This window comes from Mesoplodon bidens, assembly GCF_964165515.1.
Source record: "Mesoplodon bidens genome assembly, chromosome: 16".
Classification (NCBI taxonomy): domain Eukaryota; kingdom Metazoa; phylum Chordata; class Mammalia; order Artiodactyla; family Ziphiidae; genus Mesoplodon; species Mesoplodon bidens.
Window position 1 is genome coordinate 35,536,478 of NC_138173.1, and position 23,341 is coordinate 35,559,818.

Consider the following 23,341-nt stretch of genomic DNA (forward strand, 5'->3'; position numbering starts at 1 on the left):
ACAGGAGACATGATTGCCATCTTAAGAATTTGAAGGGTGTATAAACATCACGGGGTCAAAGGGTTATTTAGGGCTATCCAAGAGAGCCTAAGTGCTAGCAATAAGATGGAATCAAGTCAAAGAAAACATGCTGGATAGAGGAAGCTTATCTTAATAGGTGATTATACCAGACATCACAGCAGCAGAAAAGCTTCGCTGCTTGGATCATTTGCAACTAGATGACAAAGCACCATACAAAACAGTGTCCCATGGAGAACATGCTATATGGTCTGTCGAGAAATCCAAATCTACCAGGGCAAGTGGCAGGTCAAGAACTAGAAGTCATGACCCCTTCCCTTCACCTGTGACATGTCAAACCAAAGGACTCAGGTCCCTTTGATTTTTGTTTCTCCAATCAGTTAAAGTGAGTTAATAATGTGCTCTAAACTGTAATTTGAAGATGCCAATCCTAACAAACTTTTAAATAATAATGATCACCTAAGCTGATAAGCCCAAAAGTCTCTTTGATATTTTTTTTCCACCTTCAGAATAAAATGTTAGTTATATCATTCCAACAATTTTTTAGGCTCTGTATTTGAGTCTTAACTCTGGTTGAAGTACAATGTTCTCTACATATGCATGAAAAGATGTGTATTAGTACATTTAAGTATGTAGGGAGCATGTATGTGTATTTCTACAAAATGAAATCTGTTTAAGATGAACTATCATGTGCAAAAACAAAATCTGTATTTGTAATTATTATGAATTGTTTCTAACAGTGCCAAGACCTTTAAAATATCACAATATATTGCAGTTCTTTTCCACCAACGACTTTTGATTTTCAATACCTAATATTCAAAAAAAACTCTGAAATGTTAAAACAGATTTAACACTTGCATTGTCTGAATGTTGTATTATTTAAATGCAAACTTCAAACCTACTAATATCATTAAATGTAGATTAATCCATAGGCACCAGCAAAGGGTTAAATTATTTTTTTAAATTTTAAAGTAAAACACTTCCTTAGTAATCCACAAGGCCGTATACTAGCTATATCAACTCTCTCTTCATACAAAAGCATATTCCCATAAAAACAATCAATCTTAAAAAGTATACACTTGCATGTAAAATCTGCAAATAAGTTGCCATTTAGTTTCCTCCTATGTTTTATAACTACAAAAATCACTCAGATAATATAGAAGACACTCTATACTCATCTCTTACCCATTTGACAAGGACTGTAACACTCCATGGAAAACCTTTGTTTCAATGTCACCACCTCCCCATCCTAACTAACGGCAAGTTAGTTTTGTTAAAAAGCAAGGGTGATGGCGTATGCTCCAATGAACTTACCCTCCTCCCAGCACCAGAGACAAAAACCTGCAGCTCTGCCCTGTGCAGGCAGCCATCTGGACAGCTTTCCCTCAAAGCCCAGCCCACACCACATGCAGGCAAACTCGGAGGGCTCGAGAGCTCTGTGGGGCTATTCATGACATACCAATTTCACATTTTCTGCCTGTATGCTTGCAACAATAAATGCTAATGAGGACTGTGAATGACAATTTTAAAGACAATAAAAAGGTCTCCAAATCCCTTGCATATGGAGACACTGTTTTCAAAACTTCACCTTCTGTTACAGAGCTTTTAGAGTCTAAAGGAGAAAAAAAGAATAACCTAAGGAAAACAATAAGATGATCAAAGCACAACTGACTCCTTAAGATTTCTAAAGAAAGCAATCTGTGTAAGTCCAGCGAACAACAGATCTCGTCACCCGTATGAACAGCCCTATGAATGCATGAGGTACCTTTAATCTCTACTACCTTTGCCTTCTGTAGACATGTAGCTTAACAAATGCAGTTCCTGCAAAACACATTTTTTTTTTAGAGACTGGGAATTTTAAAGGCAGCATTTGTCCAAAAATAATTATAATGATCATCATCAATCACACTTTGGCATAGTATTTAACTTTCCACATATCTTTAAATAAATGTAAATGCAAAAGTGGTCCTCTTCTGATAACATCTATTCTTGAAAATAATGCAATGATTCTGGGTGATGAAATTATAAATCATGTTTATTTTCCTCTTTTAATTTTTCTCTATTTTCCAAATCTTCTAAATTGAGCATGTATTACATTTTTGAGCCAGAAGAAACAATAAATATTACTTTCAATGCAATGAAAATACTGGACAAAATACATAAATGTTTTGACCTTGATAGGAATTAAACTATTTTTCACAGCAACAAAAATAAAACAAAAGATTTATCTTACTGTAAATTGTGTGCAGGGTAGTCTTTTCATTAACATGGATTAAAACACTTTCAACAAAATCCACCAGGTGGAGCAAACACACAGCAATAAAACAAACAAACAAACAAAAAAATCCCAGATTTTTTTCATCATATTCTTTTTTCACAGGACTTTTATCTCTAACAAACTCTCCACTTCTATCTCTCCACATTGCAAATTAGCAAAATCCATCCACACATACTAATTTGCCACATTTATAAACAAATTCAAACCTAGGTATTATGGATTCCATTATAAGTTTTCATTCCAAAACTGCTTTATTTGTTCAAATAATACCCAGCACAGTATATCTGCTTTTATAACAATGCAAATTTTTAAATCAACGTTTCACTCCGACCCTCCTGGGTTTCGTCATGTACCCCTCTCCTCCTCCCCTCACCCCCCGCACAAGACCAGGCAGACTAGAATGCAATGCTGTGTATTCTGAAATACACTGAACAGTGGTTAAAACCTAAAAATCTCAACCTAATTCTTACTCTGTATGGAAATTTCAATTCTCACTCTCACTTCTCATTAAAGTTATTCTTAATTGTAGATACCAGAATCTTACTAAAATTTTGGAATACTGTGACTTTTTTATCTGTTATATCAAAATGTCCTGTTTTGATTCCTGTTGGTAAACTGACACAGGTCCACAGTTACTCATAGATTTTGGCTTCTTCCCTTCTCTTTTCTAGAGTAATTCACTTCCTCCCTTTCTCCTGTCCCACAGATCTGCTTTTTTCTTGACATTTCACTCCACTTACTGAGCACACTCAGTGCAAGGCAACAACCCCATTTTCTTGTTCATAGTTTGTTCCTTACTCCGTGTGGGGTACAGCCCAGTAATACCACCTGCAAGCCACAACTCTCCCCATTCACTTTTCAAAGTCCTCCAAGTTTTTCTCACGTTATACACTCTCTGCTGCTAAGGCTTAATGCTACAACTAGCAGTAATGTTACTTGCATTTAAAAAAGCTCCAGTTGGATAGAACTTCCAAAAACCTGGAGCTTGAAAGGGGGGTACCTGGAGTCTGTCAGTGGAAGAGGACACCAGTTAGGAATGTTGACTGTGGCTTACCTGTTTTCTTTTCTCATATTTATACTGATGTTGAAAGAGAAATAATACTCAAAGAAATGCAGCAGGCTGATACATAAATAAACATGCACGTGCCTAAGGATCCACATACTACTACTTATGCTAGTGTATAAATAGATCATGGTGATGCCAGCTCCATCACAAGATGAACGAGGCTAATCCAATTATTTAAATGATTATATACTTTTCACTGGAGTGGTATACAAACACATAAAATATTGACATCGCTTCCATAAATATAATATGAAAAATAAGTTTTTAGAATAATTCCTACCAAACTCCTCCCTGCAGAGTCCAATTCCTTGATTCTTTGCAAAGAATGGAATCAATCCCCTGGAGCTGTGCTCATACAGAACACAGGTACACACTGCTGCTCTCTTTACTTGCCGGCGACTCCTATTAACATTAATGGGATGCACATATGTGCATATAAAGGGTAAATGCCCTGAAGTCTGCATGACAGAATCCTAATGAAGTAGCTGGAAAAACCAAGTCACTGCACATGTAGTCACACTTCCCCCTCCCTCTGCAGGAAACCCCACCACCACCACCTTTGCTCCCCCACCCACAGTGCAGACATTTCACCAGCCCACCCTGTGCATAAAGAACCTGCTGGATTTCCTCTTGGAAACATAACATATTGTTATACTCTGGGGATCTCCCAAATGGCTCCATCTCCAAGCATTCCTCAGAGTACCCTACACTACTGTCAAATTGGCCACACATTCCAAATAATGTTTCCCACCACCCTCAACTTCTTCAAAGGGTATGGCCCTTCCCACAGCAAATGTCCACATCCATATTTAAATTCCAGGGAAAGGAAAAAACCCAACCTTAAAGGTTCTATCACCTTTGTTTAAAACTGGACTATTCTGTTTTCATGGACAGATTAAGATTCCAAAACTGCCTCACAAAAAAACAACCTTAATTGCTAGTTCCACACCAACCTACCAGTGAATCTGACCTAAAAAGGCAACACATGAAGGAAACTAAATAACAGGAATTAGGTAAAAGAGAACCCATTAACTGAGGCCAGTCCTGCACTGGTTAATGTCTGTTGCTGTTGATAGAGATATTGTTTCATAGCAAGGCCAGGGTGTAAAATGAAAAAGACAGATTTTTAAACCCATTAAGAAAAAAAAAAAAAAATCAAGCATGTCTGTCACCGTAGTCCAGAAAGAAAGAGCAGGGACACAGCACTGGCAGGAACCTCAAATTCCTGACCAAACCCTCTTCCACACAATGCCTCCAGAAAGAAAGGAACCCAGGGCGGGAGCCAGCTTGACGCTGGCGGACAGACAGGGCTGGCCTTGCAGGATGTCAGAGCGCCAGGAGGCTTCAGAGATACTGGGCTTTCACACACTCTCAGGCTGACTGTTTTGCTCTTCAGGTAATTAAACAAGGAAGCAGGGCTGCTGGGTAAGAGCCTGACCCCGAAGCCGCGGCTCCCTGGTTCTGCATATCAACTTCCGCAAGAACTGCCCGGAGCATCAACAGAGCATTCTCCTCTCACTCTCTCTCGTTTCCTTCTCCACCTTTTCCTAAAGCTGACCCAGAAACAAATCCTCCCTACAAAAACATCCACAGAAAGGTCTGAGTCTATTTGTCCTAAAAACCTCTGTGCTGTTCCCTGTCATGACCCTCCAAATTTTGAAGAGCAAAAAATTGCCCTAATGGCAGGAATTCTGTAAAAAAAAATCACATAAAAACACTGGCATATTAATCAACATAGATTATTCAAAGATAATAATACCCAGATAATAATACTTTTTTCTTTAGCGTGTGCTTGATTAAAGTATGAATCTTTACATTCAAAAAGCTCCCCAAGAAGTGATTTTGATAATCCAGTTCACAAATTAAACATCTGTTGTATAGTGTAATTAGTATTGTTATTTTCAGTTTTGATAATGAGCATCATGGTAAGTAAATACCACCTATGATCTGGTTTATTATGTTTCATCAAAAATGTTGTTTTTTGAAAACTAAAATATTTCTTCTCTACAAAGAAAGTCACCATTAAAACTCAGGAATATTTTAAAAAATCCCTTAAAAGATAAGAAAGTAGCACACACACACATTAAGTAATGATTAGAATCATATAAATAATATATTCGTCCTTCATCTCAAAATCCATAGAGTAAAATATTGGCTGAAAGAGACAGAGACCAAAAGAAAGATGAATACAAAAGCATGCCTGCTTGTCTGTGTTCAACACAAAGAACATTAAATGAAAACAACTGGCATGCTGCCAAATTCCTATAGAGGCAAAGAGATTCAAATAAATTGATTTCACGCATCACACTGACCTGGGATCAGTGTGCAGTGCTACAATAAGCTCAAAGCTCCGTGTGGGGTAAAGCCCATTAATACTATCAGACCCCTCAAACATGACCAAGAAAAACTAAAAATATAGGCAAACGCTCTCAAACCCCAGCAGTTTTGTTTAAGAAAATAACTTTCTTCTTTTCCTAATAAAGATACCAATATTTGAAGGTGCACAGCATCATCTAAATTAAATGATTTTATTTTTAAATATCTAATAATACTATATCTAAAAATTGGTACCACATAAATATCCCATCCCATGATTCGAACATAAATACATACCACTTTGCAACAAGTTTCCTCTGTCATAACTGCTTCCCTGCTAATGTCCTTGCATCTTTCAGATGGCCAATTAATTTTTTTATATGACAAATATTGGGCCCTTCTTAGTATTTTCCTTAATGGCTTTTAAGAGCAAGCTCCTCAAGCTGGATACAACTCCTAACTGTCCCAAATCCACCCACTCCTCACAAAGACACACATAACAGAATTCTAGAAAAGTGAACATTGTGCATATTTTGGATATGCTTTAAAATACTGGGAGGAAACATAGCAGCGTTTTGCCTTTATCAGCTTCCAGCTAAGCTGGTGACTGTCCCTAAGGCATCATTTCTCCCCTGGCTACCCAAAAGAGACAGGCTTGTCTCCTGGTGACCCCTGCCTTGCTTCAGACTCATCACAGGGACCAGACTCTCTGGCACCACCTCAGGTCACTGTCTCTTACTGCCACGACTGTTCAATTTCATACAGTTCTTTGCTTTTTCTGCTTCCAAATTATATCCCCAAGAATCCAATGGACTCCATGCTTGTAAATTTAGAGTATGTGATTTCTGTTTTTCACTACTTTTTGGCTCAACCTGAGTCTAAACCCCATATTTATATACACCCACTACTATCACAAAAAAGAAAAAACTAGGAGTAAATGTTTCAATGCCACATGAATCATAAAGAAAACTCAACAGTTATAAAATAGGCCAACACACACAATTATATACATACATGTACATATATATGTGTATATATACATGTGTGCACACATACATCATTTTTTAATTATGTATACCCACACACATAAGAAAGCAAGAGAGAGAAGAAACTCAACATGGTGTTTTTGATACATGATACTGAGGATCGGTATTTGCATATTATAACAAATAACGTGCATTAAACTTGTTTTAAAATGTGTCTTTGTCATGCATTTTTGCTCTCAATATGGATCTCCCATGCTGCAATGGTCCTCTGTGTCAGCAGCCCACAGAGATATGCCACATGACCAGGAGAGAATACTGTTGTAATGGGATAGGGGTGGGTAAAGACGATGACACAATGTATCTGCAATATATGCTCAAGTTTTAAAATCCAATATTCTTTTCAATTTGCAATCTGCACCTTATATATTTTTATCAGACTGTCACTCCCCCCCCCAAAGAGATACATAAGGCAGAAAGCAGAGAATTATACCCTCTTTGAAACAAAGTGCTTTCTTCTGATGGAAGATGAGGAGAAAGCAATTCTAAAGCAAGGGTTGTTGTTGTTATTACTATGTTTGTTTCCTTTAAGATATTAACAACTTTCTTTCTATGCTGGACTTGAGAAATCTAATCAACCAAGATATGAGTTCTCAAAAAATTTATTTTTAGTAACAATAGTACACAGGTACAAGGACAGAAGCAGAGGTGAGAGATGTCTCAATTACTTAATAAATTTTTGAACTCCTCGTCTTCTCTTTCAAATTTATGTCTCTCACTAATTACAGTAGAAGGACATCATAATATGAAGATGAAGGAATGAAAGGAAGAGAAATACAGACAGAAACCAAATCATGACTTAGGCTATCTCAAAGGAGCCTATAATTATACAGGGAATCGTTTCATTTTCTCTGGTCTTTCAAAAACAAAAACAAAACACCCTCATTTGCCAACACCTTCTTGGGAACTTTAAGAAAAAGCCAGTAAGCCTTTGTAGGAACTGCAAGAGTAGAAGTTATGTGTGTGGAGGGGTGGGGACACCAGCAGCTATGTTTCCAGAACAATGGTCATGAAGGGTAAGTATTTTGCTACCACCTTTTCCATGTAGTCAGGCAGGCAGTCACAGAACTTCAAAAATCCCCACATAATCACTAAGAGTGCCAACCTGTATCACACAACGTCTGTGTTAACTCTGAATTCTTTCTTAGCACAATTTATCGTTATTCATCTGTGCTTCTGCACAAGTCCACTAAAACTGAAACAGAGCTGGCTGCAGGAGGCATCAACTCTCTGGAACCCATAACGCAGGGCTCTCCTTAATCTTTAAATGTTGCAGACTTTAAGAAGTCACTTGCCAAATGGGAAACAGTGTACATTTTGCTGTTTTCCTAAAGTTAGACCTTTTTATTTTTAAACGTGCCTATGGACATGAATTCTGCTTAGGAAATGACATTCACCTACAAGTTTAAAAAAATATCCAAATCAAACAGAAGAAATAATAAATGGAAAAGCACTTTTTTCCCTCTTTAGTCAACAAACTGCTTCAGAAAATACCATCTCTAGTTGCAGTAAACACAGAAATCATGACATAGCTTTTACTCTTTAACTCCAAGTATTGCTCAGCTTATAACAGATGTGTTATGAAACATGGCAAGAAGCACAGCAACAAGAAAAGGGGTTAAAAAAAAAATTGGTACTTGATCATTTGCTATCTTCAGACCCAAAGCTATCAAACAAGGGCTCCCACAGCCAGGCTGACTGATCACCACCCAATCCCACATCCAAAGATTTCAAAGACAAATTTTTTAAATATATAATACAAATTCGTTATCAACAGGCACTAGAAGAAGAAGTAAGGAAAAGAAAAGAAAAATCCTCACAAGTATAATTTATTAGGAAAAAAATAATAGATTGATTTTTGGCATGTAAGTAAATTGCAAAGTCAAAATATTTGTCTGTTCCTTACCTTGACAATATTCAAAGTTCCCTTTTTTCCGGCAGTCACCTATTACTAAACTCAGTGCTCTCCAAGTGTTTCTTTTGACAGATATCATTCTCCACCAATCGCTCTGCTAATTTCCTCTCTCCTTTTCTGACTGGGACAGATATTATGTTCACCAGCCCAGAGATCAATCTTTTCTATTGACAACAACAAAGGGAAAAAAAACGCATATATCACAACCAGTCTGAAGTATCACACCCATCTACTTACACGATAATACTAGGCCAGTTTTGTTTTGTTTAAAAAACAGATACAAGCCCTTCTAAATTTTAGAAAAATCCAAAACAGAAAATATTTTCAGAGTTCCTGCAGTGACATGCCCTATAGGGCTCTTAATTCTCCAGTCATCTGACTCAAAGCTGGATACAACTCCTCTTTCCTTAAGTTGGGTCTAAAATATACATACATCAATACCTTAAAACAATGTGCTAGATTTTACCTGTTTTATTTTTTTAAAATTAAATAATCTATCAGATATGGTTTCTTTAGAAAATGCTTTGAGACACTGTGTTATTTATTTTATTTTTTGGAATTTTAAGTGCAAGTTAAATAGTGTTTCAAAACAAAGTGGTGTCAATATTGTTTTCACTGTTCTGAAATTCACACATTGCCATCATTAGCTAAAATAATCTGAAACAACTGTTAACGGTAACTAATAATCTTTATGCAACCAACCAGTTTGAAATTATTAGTAACAACAATTATTAGTGAAGCATTTTACCAAATAAACAAACTTCTACTACTTTCTTTTTTTCTTCTAAAGCAATCCAAATATTCTCATTTTTCCTGCTAGATTTGGCAGGTTTAGAATTCATTCATTCATTCCCAAACACCTACTATTACTACTACCACCACTATTATGAATAGAACAAGTATCACTATTTAGTTCTTATAACCTATGAAACATAAATCTAGCACAATCATATGCACAAAGTAATAACTCAATAAATACAAAGGGATAGATTTATAAAAGCAGTCTCAAAAAATATTACTAAGGATGTTGCTACTGTTTTTTTAAGAGACCAAACTACTCCCTAGAAATTAAAACTGGTGAATATACATACTCTGATGTATATAAACAAGCAGTTTCTATTTTAAAAAAAGAAAAGCAATGCCCTTTATACACCATATTACGACTCTGCTATCATGCAATCAATGTTTCTCATTCTTAACAGAAAAACTTAAACAGGGCCAAGGAGGGGAGACTAGAAGTAAATACATCTGGATGTCAAATATTATTCTTTCCAGAAAATGGAAATAGGGGTAATTTTCTACACAATTCTGGTATTTCCAATGTCTCTACACTGAGAAAAAAAAATATTTTGTAAATAGAGGATAAATATTATTGGGAAAAAGAAGAAAATGGATAATTTTCTTAGATTCAATCATGATTTTTGATAATATTTAGTGCCTCAACAACCATCCACAAAAGGCATCAGAGAGACTGATAGAGTCGAGTCTACCGTGTGGGCCATAGTTAATAATCTCCATTAAACAAATGAAGGAGGCCAAGTACATACAAATCCCCTAGAGTCTAAATCTTTTTCTTCCTTCTCATGACTGCTAAATACAAGACTAATCTCTCGGTTTATTATCAAAAATGGCATAATCGATCTCAGTCTTGAGGCACATAAAATTACCATGTGGATAAACTTCCTTTATAAGATAAATTTCTCAATTATAAATGATCTCCTAATATAGAATATACTATTTCACTTTTTGACTTCACTTCTGTCTACTTTAATCAGAGTATCCTGAAGTGAATGGAGAAAAGTTGGCAGAAAGATAGTATTACAAAATATTTTAAATGTACATGTTTATAAATTCTTAAATGTTAACATGGCATACAAATACACATTCAAGTAATACACAAGGTAAACCTCGAGTTACCCACTGATGATTTTCCTCACTCAACTATTTTTATATATGAAACATTATATCACAATCAATAGGATAACTCACCAAAAAAAAAGGAGTTAATGTTTAGATTTTTCAAAACAATGACTTTGGAGTATTATGTTTGTTCTTCATACCTCCAACACAATAAATGGTCTTCTGATATAAAATAATGATAAAATGAGTAACGGTAATGAGCACTATGAAATATACATCCAGATTATTTGTGATACTTATTCCACACTGAAGTCTGTATCACATGCAATCAAAAGTAAAATTTCTCTATCTTTAATAATTGTTTTGTTCCAATCCTAAGCCCTCAAATTTGTAAAACCTCATTATGAGGGGAACATATACTGAGACCAGTTTAAAAGCTAAACTCTACCAAGAGGAGAATGCCTAAAACAATTTGTAGTTCTACAAGAGTGTTATTAAAAAGGCTCAACATGTTGTATTACCATGGAAATTGTGGAAAACAGACATTCCCAAACAAATATTACTTTTTCTCAATGGTATGAAGTAATGAAAACCACATGTGTAAATCTGCGATCTGTGCAGTAGTTCAAGCTGCAGCTAATAGAAAATACAGAAAGTGAACTCTGCTATATAAAGGATTTTTGTTACAGAAATATAATGTGAAAACCAGATGCAGACAGAAAACCTTAATCACAGATGGGAATGTAATCACTGGCATACTGAATACTTTTTTGATCAATCTTAACCATATGCGTAATGTATTTATTTTCTAAGGAATGCAATAACTTGAGAGAACCTTCTATTTGAATTCAGTTAACCTCGTATTTATAATGCTTTTATCTTACTCCCCCATCCCTTCAATGTGTACACTGAGCCAAGGTTTTAAAAGGAAGAGTTGCTGGCCTTGGCAAATCCTTCTTGTATCAGTTTATCTTTCAAAGTTTTAATAGGATGTAAAGACTACACACATCAGAATCAACCTCAAAAGCGATCAAGTGCAGTTCCCCATTACTGTGTTTCTCAATCACTGCCAGGAATCCCTTCACTGCCCAAACACATTTCTCTACAGAATTATATCAACATTTGGGGCAATTTTTCCTTTCGTAAATAAGATAGTTATTCCAAAAATGAGGCTTTAACACACCTCTTTTATCTACCAATGTGAACTGAATCAAACCTTTAACTTTTTCCTTTCAAAAAACATCTTGTAATGTAAAGAATGTCCCTTTACTTTAATAAAAATACAATTAGTTTTTGGTTCCAAGGGGAATTACCACAAAAGGAATCTGTTACATCATACCTTACTTAGAAAACATTACCTTAATAAGCACCGTCCCTGACACTGGGTTGTAGCTTACCTTTGTCAAGACCTCCACAACCTTATTTGTAGGACAATTCTGAATCCCCCTGATTTGAAACAGTCAACAGAGCACCACCATGTAGGCCTCACTTTAGGACTACATTCAACTTCCAACAGGAAGTGACTGGGACACTATGTGATTTGGGGTGTCCCTAAACTTCAAGGCCCCAGCTGCACAAGTTTCCTTAAGCTTCTATGGCATATACTCATCCTGATTCTCCTTCCCTCTTCTAACTACTTATCCCCTAATATATGCATAGAAACAAACAGTCCTTATTCTGGCCTTATTCTGACATTCAAGACCCTCCATGATTTGGCACTAACCTACACCTTTCAGCCCCTGCTCCGTCCACGCCCTTACAGGGTACAGCTCTTCAGTGGATAAACTCCCATAGAATGCATCACCTCATCTTTATGGCTTTGTCCATTAACTCTTCCAGACTTAATGGCCAGCTCCTTTTCAACACTCAGGTTTCACTGAAGTGTAACCTCATAGACAGTCTTCCCTCCTCTCCAAAATAAAGTCTCACCACCACCGGCAGCATCCCCCACCATTCTCTCCAACATTGTTTTTTTAATTGTCTTCATTACATGTAACACTATGAGGAATAATCTTACAAATGTCTCTATTGCATGCCCCCCTAAACTGTAAGATCTATGAGAACAGGGGTCTTGTCTGTTTTGCTCATTACTCTATCCTCCATACTTAAAACTGTAGTTGGCACCTAAAAAGAATAAAACAAATGAACTCCATCTAATGAAATGCTATAAAGGCCCAATTCAATCCCTGTGACCTTCACAAACCTTTCCCTAACCACTCCTGGGGCCCACGATCATTCTCTCTTCTTTAAATTATAATAGCATTTATGGTCTATATCAGGCGGGGCAACCTTTACCTTCCAGACACTGTTCATATGAGCCCATTCCCACCAGTACTATACATACACAGGCCCGTATGGAAATCACCCAGGGCATCCAGGGCTATGAAGCCAGCCCTTCCTCCCATAGTAAGCAGTAGGATACCACAATTAAGAACTGCAGGCAGCATTAAGTCCATACAACCTCTAAGGTGTAAATGCACTCTAGTAGTTTTTATGCATAGACTTATCTCCCAACTGAGTTTATCCATTGAATTTCCTGTTCTGGAAAGAGATCCCATCTTATTCTCTTGCTGTCTTCAGACCTTACCTTGATGCAATATATTCATTTTGTTGTAACGGCCATGAGGGAAGGGGCCACGTTTATTCAACAGTCTTCATACCCAGTGCGTGGCTCACAGAAGGTGTTCACTCAGTACTGGCTGAGTGAACAAAGGAATAAATGATAACCGAATCACTATCTAGTTTTTCTTCAATCCTCTTCCTCTTATTGTGATAAAGCATTATTTTAAAATCCTTCAAGTATTATTTTAAAGATAAAAATTAAACAGAAGGCAGCTGACCAATCTATGAATTATTTTTAGTCAAACTGACAATGCAGGATGATCAAGGAGTTAACAAAGTAGGCAATTTAAAATAGTAAGAATAGTAAAATATCTCCTCTGTTACAGATATAATTGAATCTTCAATAAAATAAAATCTCCTAAAATGACTGTACCTTACCTACACTGACCACTTAGCTCACTGCATGCAGTTGGACTGGAATCTCAGGTCTTACACTTATTAGCTATTTGACCTTGAACAAGTCACTTAACCTTTCTAAGCTTTAGATGTAAATCTCTACAGTAGGATAATAATACCTAACTCAACGGGATGATATGAAGAGATAATACTTATAAAGTGCCTATCCTGCCCCTAGTGCAAGTGTTGTTTTATTCAATGTGCTCAGTTCCTACCAATCGAGAGTAGAAAGGAGGTAATACCTATTTTAATGTTATGATTTAAAGCATTAAAGCACTAGGTCACTACTCAAAAAACGACCTAGTGCAATCAAAACATTTTCTTTTCTGAAAGTCATTGCTGTACTATTAGTGATGAAAGTAAGTATGCTCAGTCAACAATCCCAAAATACGTGGAAGTAAGGTGCAGGTCCTAAACCATTTTGCAGTGGAAAAAAATAAAGAACCACAAGCTAATGGTTTGTGATTAAATTTTTTCCTCATCTAATTTCATCTGTGGAAGAGCACCTCTAGAGAATAAGAGAAGAGAGAACCAATTATTTCCAAAGACTGGTTTCTCCAAATAAAGGCATCTGTTCCATGCCGGCAACTTTCACATGAAAGAAAAACGAGACTTTGAAAGTATCTGTATTCATGGTTGATGGCCACATGTCTCAAAAAACGAAAAAAAAACAAACAAAAAAACCCACTACGATTATCCAACTGCAAATATTGTCTGGTTGCTGCTGCTTCTTATCAGCTGATATCTCTCTCTCCTCTTTCTTCCCTCTCTTTTCTCCCTCCCTCTCCCTGCCTCAGAAACTTGTAAAGCTATGATTTTTTTTTGTACTCTAAACAGTAACTTTTCAAAGTACAGTGAGAAGTCTTGATAATTTTCCATTTTAACTTTAGTATAATTCCCACCTGCAGCCTGTGTGGCTGGCCCTGTCCATGGGGAAAAAATGGGGTGGTAGGATTTGAAGACTTCCAGGAGAGTGGTACTGAGCCCTGGAATAGAGAAGCCTGGGAGTCAGAAAATCTGGGTTCAGACCTCACCCCACAACCCATGCAGGGCGACGTTGGGCAAGTGAGGAAGCCTCTAGGAGTGATTTACAAATGAGCTCACTCCCAGGTGAGTATTAAGTAAGGCAACATGTGAACCTCACTCCACGAAGGCATCTACCGTGCCTCCTCCCCACACATATCTATCTGAAATTGTTCGGCCACTTGCACTGAGGAACTAAAGGCTGCCCTTCTGAAACCATCTCTTGGAATTGTTACCTGGAAGCAAAGACAGTAAGATGCTTCACCCACTTTGGCATTCAGCCACAGAATCTTAGGGTGAGACAGACCTGTCATTCTATCCAGTGCCATTCCTAGTTTTAAGGCTGGTTCATCAAGCAACAGCTGGAATCCCACACAATATCAGAGAAAAGACAAGACTGGTGAGTAAAGAGGGAGTGGGAGAGGGGGCTGGAGAAGAGTGCAAGCAAGAAGTGTTCAGCCTGGGGTCTGCCCAGAAAACAGACATGACAACCAAAAGAGGGATGGGAGCCCCTGGCACCTAAGGGATCACTTGGGGGCATGGGAGAGGGAGAGCTGGGAGTCACAAAAATGGTCCTTGTTGGGGCCCTGATCCAAGGGACAGTTCCAGCTCATAAATATGTCCATGCATACAGTATTTTGCTTACAATTTCAGGGATCTCATCCTTGACAAAAAGTACATTTGTGAGCCATAGGGAGAAAAATAAATAAAACAGGTTAAGATGTGCACTTATGAACATGCAAGTGACTTGACCACTTCAATTTACCCAGGGCTGCTGTACATGTGGGTGTTTTTTTGTTTGCTGAAACTTAAAGCTAAAATATGGTGGCAATAAATTGGATATTCTGTGATAACAGAACACAATAAAAAGGGATCAAGTGGGGAAAGGGACTGGGAAAGAAATGACATGCTCTTGAAACCAAAGATTTCATTTTGGTCTTAGCAATGAAATATTTGAGGACAGTATTAAGTAAATAACTTGAAATATTTGAGGACAGTATTAAGTAAATAACATGAGCTTTCACCAAATATTTAATAAAGCATCAAAAAGTACCCCAACTATTCCAGACTCCTACTTTCAAGGAGCTTACAAATCAGCAGAGAAGTCTGAATCACATGGATAGCAGCAAAATGCTAGATGTGATAAATTCTATCTTTGAAGAAGAGAGGTCAAGAAAACTTGAATACTTTCATTAGCAACTCAGGAGAGGACAAAGTGGGTTCCCTGCAGAAACAGCTCTCAATTAAGGCTGAGGTGAGAAAGGTCTAGCAAATCAGGGGCATTGTCTGACTTGAACATCTCTATATCCCCAGGCATTAAACAGGACTAGACTCTCCATTAAGAATTTGCTGAGTGAAGGTGACTGAAAAGGAACAGCCATAGAGAGGAGAAGATCCTACAGGGGGGCTTCCAGAAGAGAGCAGTGGACAGTTCAGAAGTGGTCAAGTCAGATGCCTAGCACAAGCAAGCCTTTCTGAAATGATATTGTGCTTTGTACATACCATCTCATGCATGACAATCTTATGGGTCATGCCATTATTATCCAGATGAGAATTATTTCCAGATGAAGAGTAGGAGATTCAACAAGTGGCAAAGCACTGGGGAGTTGGGTCTCTTCACCACGTCACTTGACTGCCTTCTAGCAGAGAAGAGAACATAATCACCTTCCCCCAGAAGGGCAGAATCCCAGAATGATTCATCCCAACCTGATGCTACCGTCTCTAACTTTACAGTGAATGAAACAGGTACGAGATTTGCAAAAAGACCCAGAGGACCAACAGACGTGAAATAAAAATTCTCCTTCCAACCACCAATGCCTGAGCCCCACTTTCTTCCCATAAAGCAACTACTATTGTCAGATTCATATGCATAAGTAGAAGTTTATGCACTTTTTGTATACATGTAGCACACTATATACATTGCTCCCTGCTTTTTTCATTTCACAATATATCTCAGGAATGATTCCATATCAACATACATAAATCGGTCTCATCCTTTTAAAAACTATAGATTGGCTACAGAAGAAGGAAGTCTTAAAAAATCCAATTCTGAGAGATTTTTATCCACACATTCTGAATTTAAAGTTCAAAGAGTAAAAAGAATTCCCAGTGTTTTCAAATTAAATGATACTAAACAAATCAAGGTGAAAGTCCCTGAAATAATATTATATTGGTGAACCATAGCCTAAAAGTCCTACATTTTGTTGTTGTTGTTTCTTCCAATAACTAAAATTCCTTAAATAAGGGAGACAATTAACAGCGAGTAATTTAGTAAGAATTGAATACTGCCCATTAACATATAAAAGGGATTTCTTTACTTTTCTAATATGAGGCCTCCATTTTAAAACAAAAAATTGTGATATCACACATGATAGTATTGTGTTTACAGTCTGATTGTAAAATACATAAAGACAAGTTTCTATTAATTTCAGTAATATTTTAATGCATTTTTGTTCATTTAATTTAAAGTGTATTTGAAAAATGTCATTGTGTGAAAAAGTATTTGGTCTGCAGACAATGCTTGTGCTACTGAATGAATGAACGTAGGTTCAAAAGCCCCTTGAAACTCACTGCTCCCCACCCCTCAAGAGTACTGAGCACACAGTCTGGGACACACTGCTGTAGAAGAACAGCCTCTGCCCTCCCATCAACTCCTCCTTGACTCCTTATTCTCTGGTCCCTGCCTTCTCTCCTCTACATAATATTAGGATTGAAAGAAATTTTTATAAATTATTCCCTAAACAAAAGTCCAATGTTTGAAACATGTAAAACAGGCTGCTCTGGTGGAAAGTTAAGGGTCCAGACCCAGCCCTCCTGACCACTTTTTATTCTCCCACGTGGCCCAAAGTTACCAGCAAAATGAAAGGAAACTCAAAACAGTTTGAAATCCATGCAAGGAGCCAAAGCATAGGAGGGAGCCAAGTCCCAGGGCAATCAATAATCAATCCTCCATGCAACCAGTACCCTTTAAGGAAAACCTATCAGGTAACAGCCCCATCAACATTTCCCAAAAATACCTGGATCATGAGAATCCCTGGAGCAGGGATACACAATTGGGTTCTGAGGCTCCTTTCTGGAGGCTGTGATTCTATGAGTCCAGGAGGCGTAAGGAAGCTGCCCCTTAGACATTGAAGCAATGCCCAAATTCTGGTGAGCTATGTGCACTGGACATCTAATCTGAGCTGTCATCACTTCCTCCTCTCTAAATCCACTCGATATCCAAGTACTAATTATTTTTCCTTTGCAATGTCTCTGGCAGCTGCCTATTCCTTCTTGTCCCACAAACCCACTTTTGGCCATCCTTCTATAGTATCTAAACTAAACTACTGCGAAACAAGTTCCCTACCTGGCCTCAGTCTTCCCCCATTCCAACCCATCTGGCCCACCGCAATCAGACCAACTCTCTTCAGAAACACAACTTTAACTGGGTCCATGGTTTCCTGTTGCCTGGTACAATTTTTTTTTTTTTTACTTTGGTTTTATTAAGATTTATTTTACCATGGCATCCTTTGTTCAAAAGAAGTCCAACTAGAAAATCTAATATCTAAAGCAATTTGTTATAAAGAACAGAACTATTCTGTTTTCACAGTGCCGAGAGGATAAACGAAAGGGCCTGAACCCAATCTGGGCACACTCTATGCCACCTCCCAACCCTAAGGGGTCCCATAGAACACAGTTTTTTACACTTCTGGCTTACTCAGAAGATAAAGCTTAATCAAATGCCTTATGATCTTTCTGTTTATTTCCCAATAATCACCCAAGGGTCCTTTTTGCTGTATCTGCATGTTAATTTACTCTCTCTCTACCCTCTACCCACCCCACCCCAGACAACTCGCTTCTCCCAAAACCTTTTCCAGTCTCCATTCCTGACTTATAACTGCCCACAACCCCATTACAATAATGTTGCCTTGATAAATCCTACCTGTCTTAAGACAAGCTGAAATTCCAACTCACTCCACCTCTAAAATCTCATTTACTATATTCAAGCCTCTTCATCTTTTGTAGCTATTTAATTTGTCCTGAGCAGGTTTATCATTCAATGGGAACTAAGCTTACTACCTGTTCTGTGCCTCCATCTAACACACTGCTTTACACATTGTAGGCACTCATTAAATATTTATTAATTTACTTCAGATTTACAACCAACAGCAAAAATCTTAATTTTCTTTCAAATATTCTAAAAGATTTCATTACCAAGGCTACCCAAAGAACATATGCCTTTCTTTTAAAATAGTCAAATTAGCTTTAATGGGTTGCTCATTTTATTACTTTTCATTTACATTTTCCTCTGATATTTTATACCCGCTTTCTCTAGCCAACTCAAAGCTTGACTTGGACAAGTCAATGGAGACTGATCACATTTACTTTCCATTTAGACCTGAGTATCAGGTCTAAATGCACCTACCTACCCTTATTTAAACAAAGGATTCGAATTCATTGTCCACATTTGTTTCCCATCAGAGGTAAAATGTGGATCTCATTTCTAAATAAATCTAGCTAAAGATGAGAATGAAAATGTGTGACAGGTAGGCAAAGGGGTTGGGCAATAAAGAATACTTGCCTGACACATGATAAAAGTTACAGAATCCTAACATCACTTAAAAAGAACACTTTCACAGGAAAGGATTACTATGTCAGTCTGATAAACATCACAGTTCCAGTCCCAATATCATCTGCTGTTCTTCCCAGCTGTGTTTGCTTATCACTGTGTACATAACATATGCATAGATTCAGAAAATAAACTAGCAGTGTTTCATGACCTGTCTTACAGCTCACATATTCCTATATCTTGAGGTTAGGGGAGGGAGTATATAGTACATCTAGTTTTAACAAAATAGAGCAACCAGCTTCCTAAGACTTTGTATTTAAAGCACAACTTGCACCATGCTTACCATATTCACTGGGAGATGACTTCCCAATTTCTAATATTCCGCTTGCCAAACTGGATGTGCATTTGAAATGCTCTCAGCAATGCTGCTGTGGTAGCTCCCTGGCACAACCCTATGCCAGCCTTCGCAGGTACCATAATCTATCTACTTCAGCGTCACCAGGTGCACTCCCCACAAGGTCTAGTGGAAGGGGTGTCCCAAACCCTCTAACATCTTTCAGCTAGTTTTCTCTCCTGGTGATCCAATAGACCTGGCCACAGCTAGCTCATCACCACTCTGGCAATATTTCTTCTCCTATTATTAGGGGCCCCCTAGCTCTTGAGAGCTTATCTTTAGACAAACTGCCATTACATATCATGGTAATATTTTCTCTGTTATTTCTCTGATTCAATCCAGTCAAGTCAGGTACCAACTAAGAGTTCACTGCATACATACTTTTAAGACATTCATCTTTGTGGCAAAGAACTTCAATTTGGCCTCCCACCAAACTTCGAATGCCACTGCAAAAACTTTCTATAACCTATGAAGCCACAGTGATTCCTGTGGTTTCCATTTCTAGTGACACATGAAAGTAATGTAACTTGCATGTCCTTCCTAGTAAACAGTAGAAGTTTCTACTGCCATCCTGGGTGATGACAAAGGGCTTACCTTAATCAAATCAGAAGTATAAAAATGTAATAGTTCCCAAGTTCCAAAGAAATCCAGCCTGGGTTCATTATTAATAATTTCACAAATTAGGATTAAACTTTTAATAATGTCTATATTTTTTCAAAATGAAAGTACAAAAATCAAAATGTTATTGGTAATAATTGGGCTCTTAACTACTTTTTAGAAGCAATAGCAGACTGTTCTTTAGACAACAGACAGTTTTCTGGTCTTTCTTACTTAACATCTGATTCTAGCCAAATGATAATGTGCCCCATTGGTTTAAATAAGCTATTACTTACCAGGTTCTCTCCAAAAATGGTTTAAAGAGGTCATTTTCTAAATTTCCAAGTGACTTAGGTCCAAACCTCGAGACTGTGGAAAGTCTGGTAAGCACAATCAATCACCACCACGCTTTAGCCTCTAGCCCCTCACTCCTGCCCCCAGGCACCAAGTTCACCTTGTCTAGCAACCCTGAGGGAAAAGCATAAAGGCTATTTTCTTTGAGCAAGACCTAAAATCTTTAGTTCCTTCTCACTGCATAAACAGATTCTTCCCTCCATCATTCACTTCTGAAAAAAGTACAGTAACAACTAAGATTTCTGACAATCATCCTAGATCCAGGACGGCTACGGAAAAGTTGACTCACTATTCCCCATACCCCTTCTTCACAATGAAGAATAGTGGGGAGGTAATGATGTTCCACACTGATTCTATTTCCCAATTATATGCAAATTAGTAGTGCCCCCAACTCAGAATTAAAAATATAAATGAGGATTTTTTCATTCTCCTAACCATGGGAAATTCCTGAAAGCCTACTCCTAATATCCTATATAGTCTTGTACGTAGGACAGTCGGGAAGCCTAATGATCAATGAGTCTATCATTCTGCTCCTGAAGAATGCACCTGAGGGCTGGAGTGCACCCCATGCCACCCAGCAAGTCAGTGACTGAATTGGAAAGGGAACTCCAGTTTTCCTATTAGGGGAATACACACACACTAGATCCTTCTTTTTATAATTGAATAGTTTACACCAGGGGTCCCCAACCCTGTTAGGAACCGGGCCACACACAGCAGGAGGTGAGGGGCGGGTGAGTGAGCAAAGCTTCCTCTGCCACTCCCCATCGCTCCCCCATTGCTCGCTTTACCGCCTGAACCTTTCCCCCCACCCGCACGTCCGGTCCATGGAAAGACTGTCTTCCACGAAACCGGTCCCTGGTGCCCAAAAAGGTTGGGGACCACTGCTTTACATTACATAATCAAACTCAAGATGGTACAGAATCCCTCTCCTCTTAGAAGTGACTAGGAAGTGGACCTAGCCAACTGGGAGATGCTGAGATCAAGATATAGAGTGACCAAACCGACTGGGATAGGACAAGCCTCAGGGACTAAGGACACTGGGCAGAAGAGCACTCTGGAGTGCTGAATGAGATCAACAGAGGGAACAGGCCTCAAGGCCTCAGTGTCGTGTAGGAAGGTGGTATTCTGATGGGAGAATAGAATTTAGTAATGGAAAAGCCTGGATTAGGAGGCACTGAGGGATACAGAGTGGCATGCATTTGGGCATATCCAAGGATATCTGCTGGCCAGTAGCCAACTGTGATTCCTAGGTTGGGGGCGAGGGCAAATGTAAAGAAAACAGTGGATGCATAGTTCATAACTGCTAAGGAACACGTTAAGCCAGATATTCAGAGAACATGGCTCTAATTATTAGAACTTGGGAACAAAGCAGGTAATTAATTTGGGGAACACCGGGAAACCACAGTTTTCTAAACTGGAGCAAAAGGTCAAACCAGAAGAACTACTAAAAGAGTGATGGACTAGAGCTCTTTGAAATGAAGAAAGTGAAATGCTGGTTAATCATTTACTTAAAATCAGTGATGACAACGTACATGAAGGTTAATGCCAGGCTCACAGTAGGTGTCTAACATTTGTCCACTCCTCTACTTTCTCCCAAGTCCAACAACTAGGTGGCAGCCCTTGAATGCCCAGAGCACATTCAGTAGTCTATGCCCAAGGTGTTAAAAGATTGATGAATCTAGTCAATCACATTCCCTAAGGCACTTGGAGGTGTTGAGATCGCTGGACAAACAATGGGAAAACTTTACATGTGTGCCCTCCACATTCAACAAGATCTATATCCTAGAGGCCCCATTCACCCAAATACTGATTTGCCTTAGGGACCTTGATCAATGTGAAGCCCACAAAAACAAACCCCTACTTCATGAGTTACATTATACAGGTAACCTCAATCAGAACTATCAAAGCAGAGGGATTTTAAGTAGGTCTCTTACAGTCACTGAAAATGTTAGTGGTTCTAAGCAAGATTGATGGTTTAAAACTTTTTCAAACAAGAGGGTCTCATACCTTAAAACTCAACCACGGGGCATTACTTTTGCAGTGGTTCTTATATCAAAGCCTGAACATCACTTGACAAAGTATGAACATTCTGAAAAGAATCACAAGAAGCTCTTCCCTGTTCAAGCCACATAAGGCACTGAGGCTTAAAGGTTGATTGTGGCTTCAGCACAAAAAACAACTCACTAGAAGATCACATACCAAATGATGGGATTGTGTCTGTGAAATAAACTTTCTTCACTGATATGTGATCCAGTGTCATTTCTCCAAAGCGGCAAAGTGCTTGGTGCTATACCAGAGAATATACCCACCAAGGAATATACCCAGATCTCTGAAAGATATGCCACAATTTGGCTTCAAATTGGAAATTACATTCTTTATAAGTACTATTCTTTAGTTGGTTAAATACATGTAATCACAAGTACACACAATGTTGTTCTTCAAACTACCTCTTCTTTTGACTGGTGTTTCAGAAGAAACATTGCATTTGTTAATATCAAATATGCTAATATGTCACAGTGTCTGTCTTCTCTTTTATCCACTCTGGAGATATTCTGAGCTTATCTCCGAAGAGTGTGTCTGGCAATTCAAGTGTGAAGCTACAAGCTACATAGTCTCTAATTGATCCAAAGCAGTGATCATGTCTCACCCTAGACAAATTACTATAGCCACAAGTTCACCGAACTGCAATTGTGGATGGAGTCAATATTGAACCTGATCCAAATTTCACCAGTCTTCCTTCTACCTTAATTCTCTATGTCCAGTTTTACATGGATAGCATTGCCATTCATTTTCTTTTTGTAGGAATGAAGTATTTTCTTTATTATGATCATTCATGTTAGAGTTCTCCTTTTAATACTGGATGATTATTTTTTTAAAACATGCCTTTCCTAGAAATATCACTAGTAAAAT

General features: G+C 38.0%; 1 protein-coding gene across 3 annotated transcripts in view; it reads right to left on the reverse strand.

Moving 5' to 3' along the window:
- RUNX1T1 (RUNX1 partner transcriptional co-repressor 1) overlaps positions 1-23,341 on the reverse strand; it is a 135,303-nt gene that overhangs the window by 100,960 nt on the left and 11,002 nt on the right. The window contains exon 2 of one of the 3 annotated variants that reach the window (XM_081258070.1): positions 8,628-8,800. The exons of the other annotated variants lie outside the window; for them this stretch is intronic. Within the exon in view, the coding sequence (XP_081114196.1) occupies positions 8,628-8,715 (88 nt within the window). The 5' untranslated portion in view covers positions 8,716-8,800. The remainder of the gene's footprint in view (positions 1-8,627; positions 8,801-23,341) is intronic. 3 annotated transcript variants of the gene reach the window in all.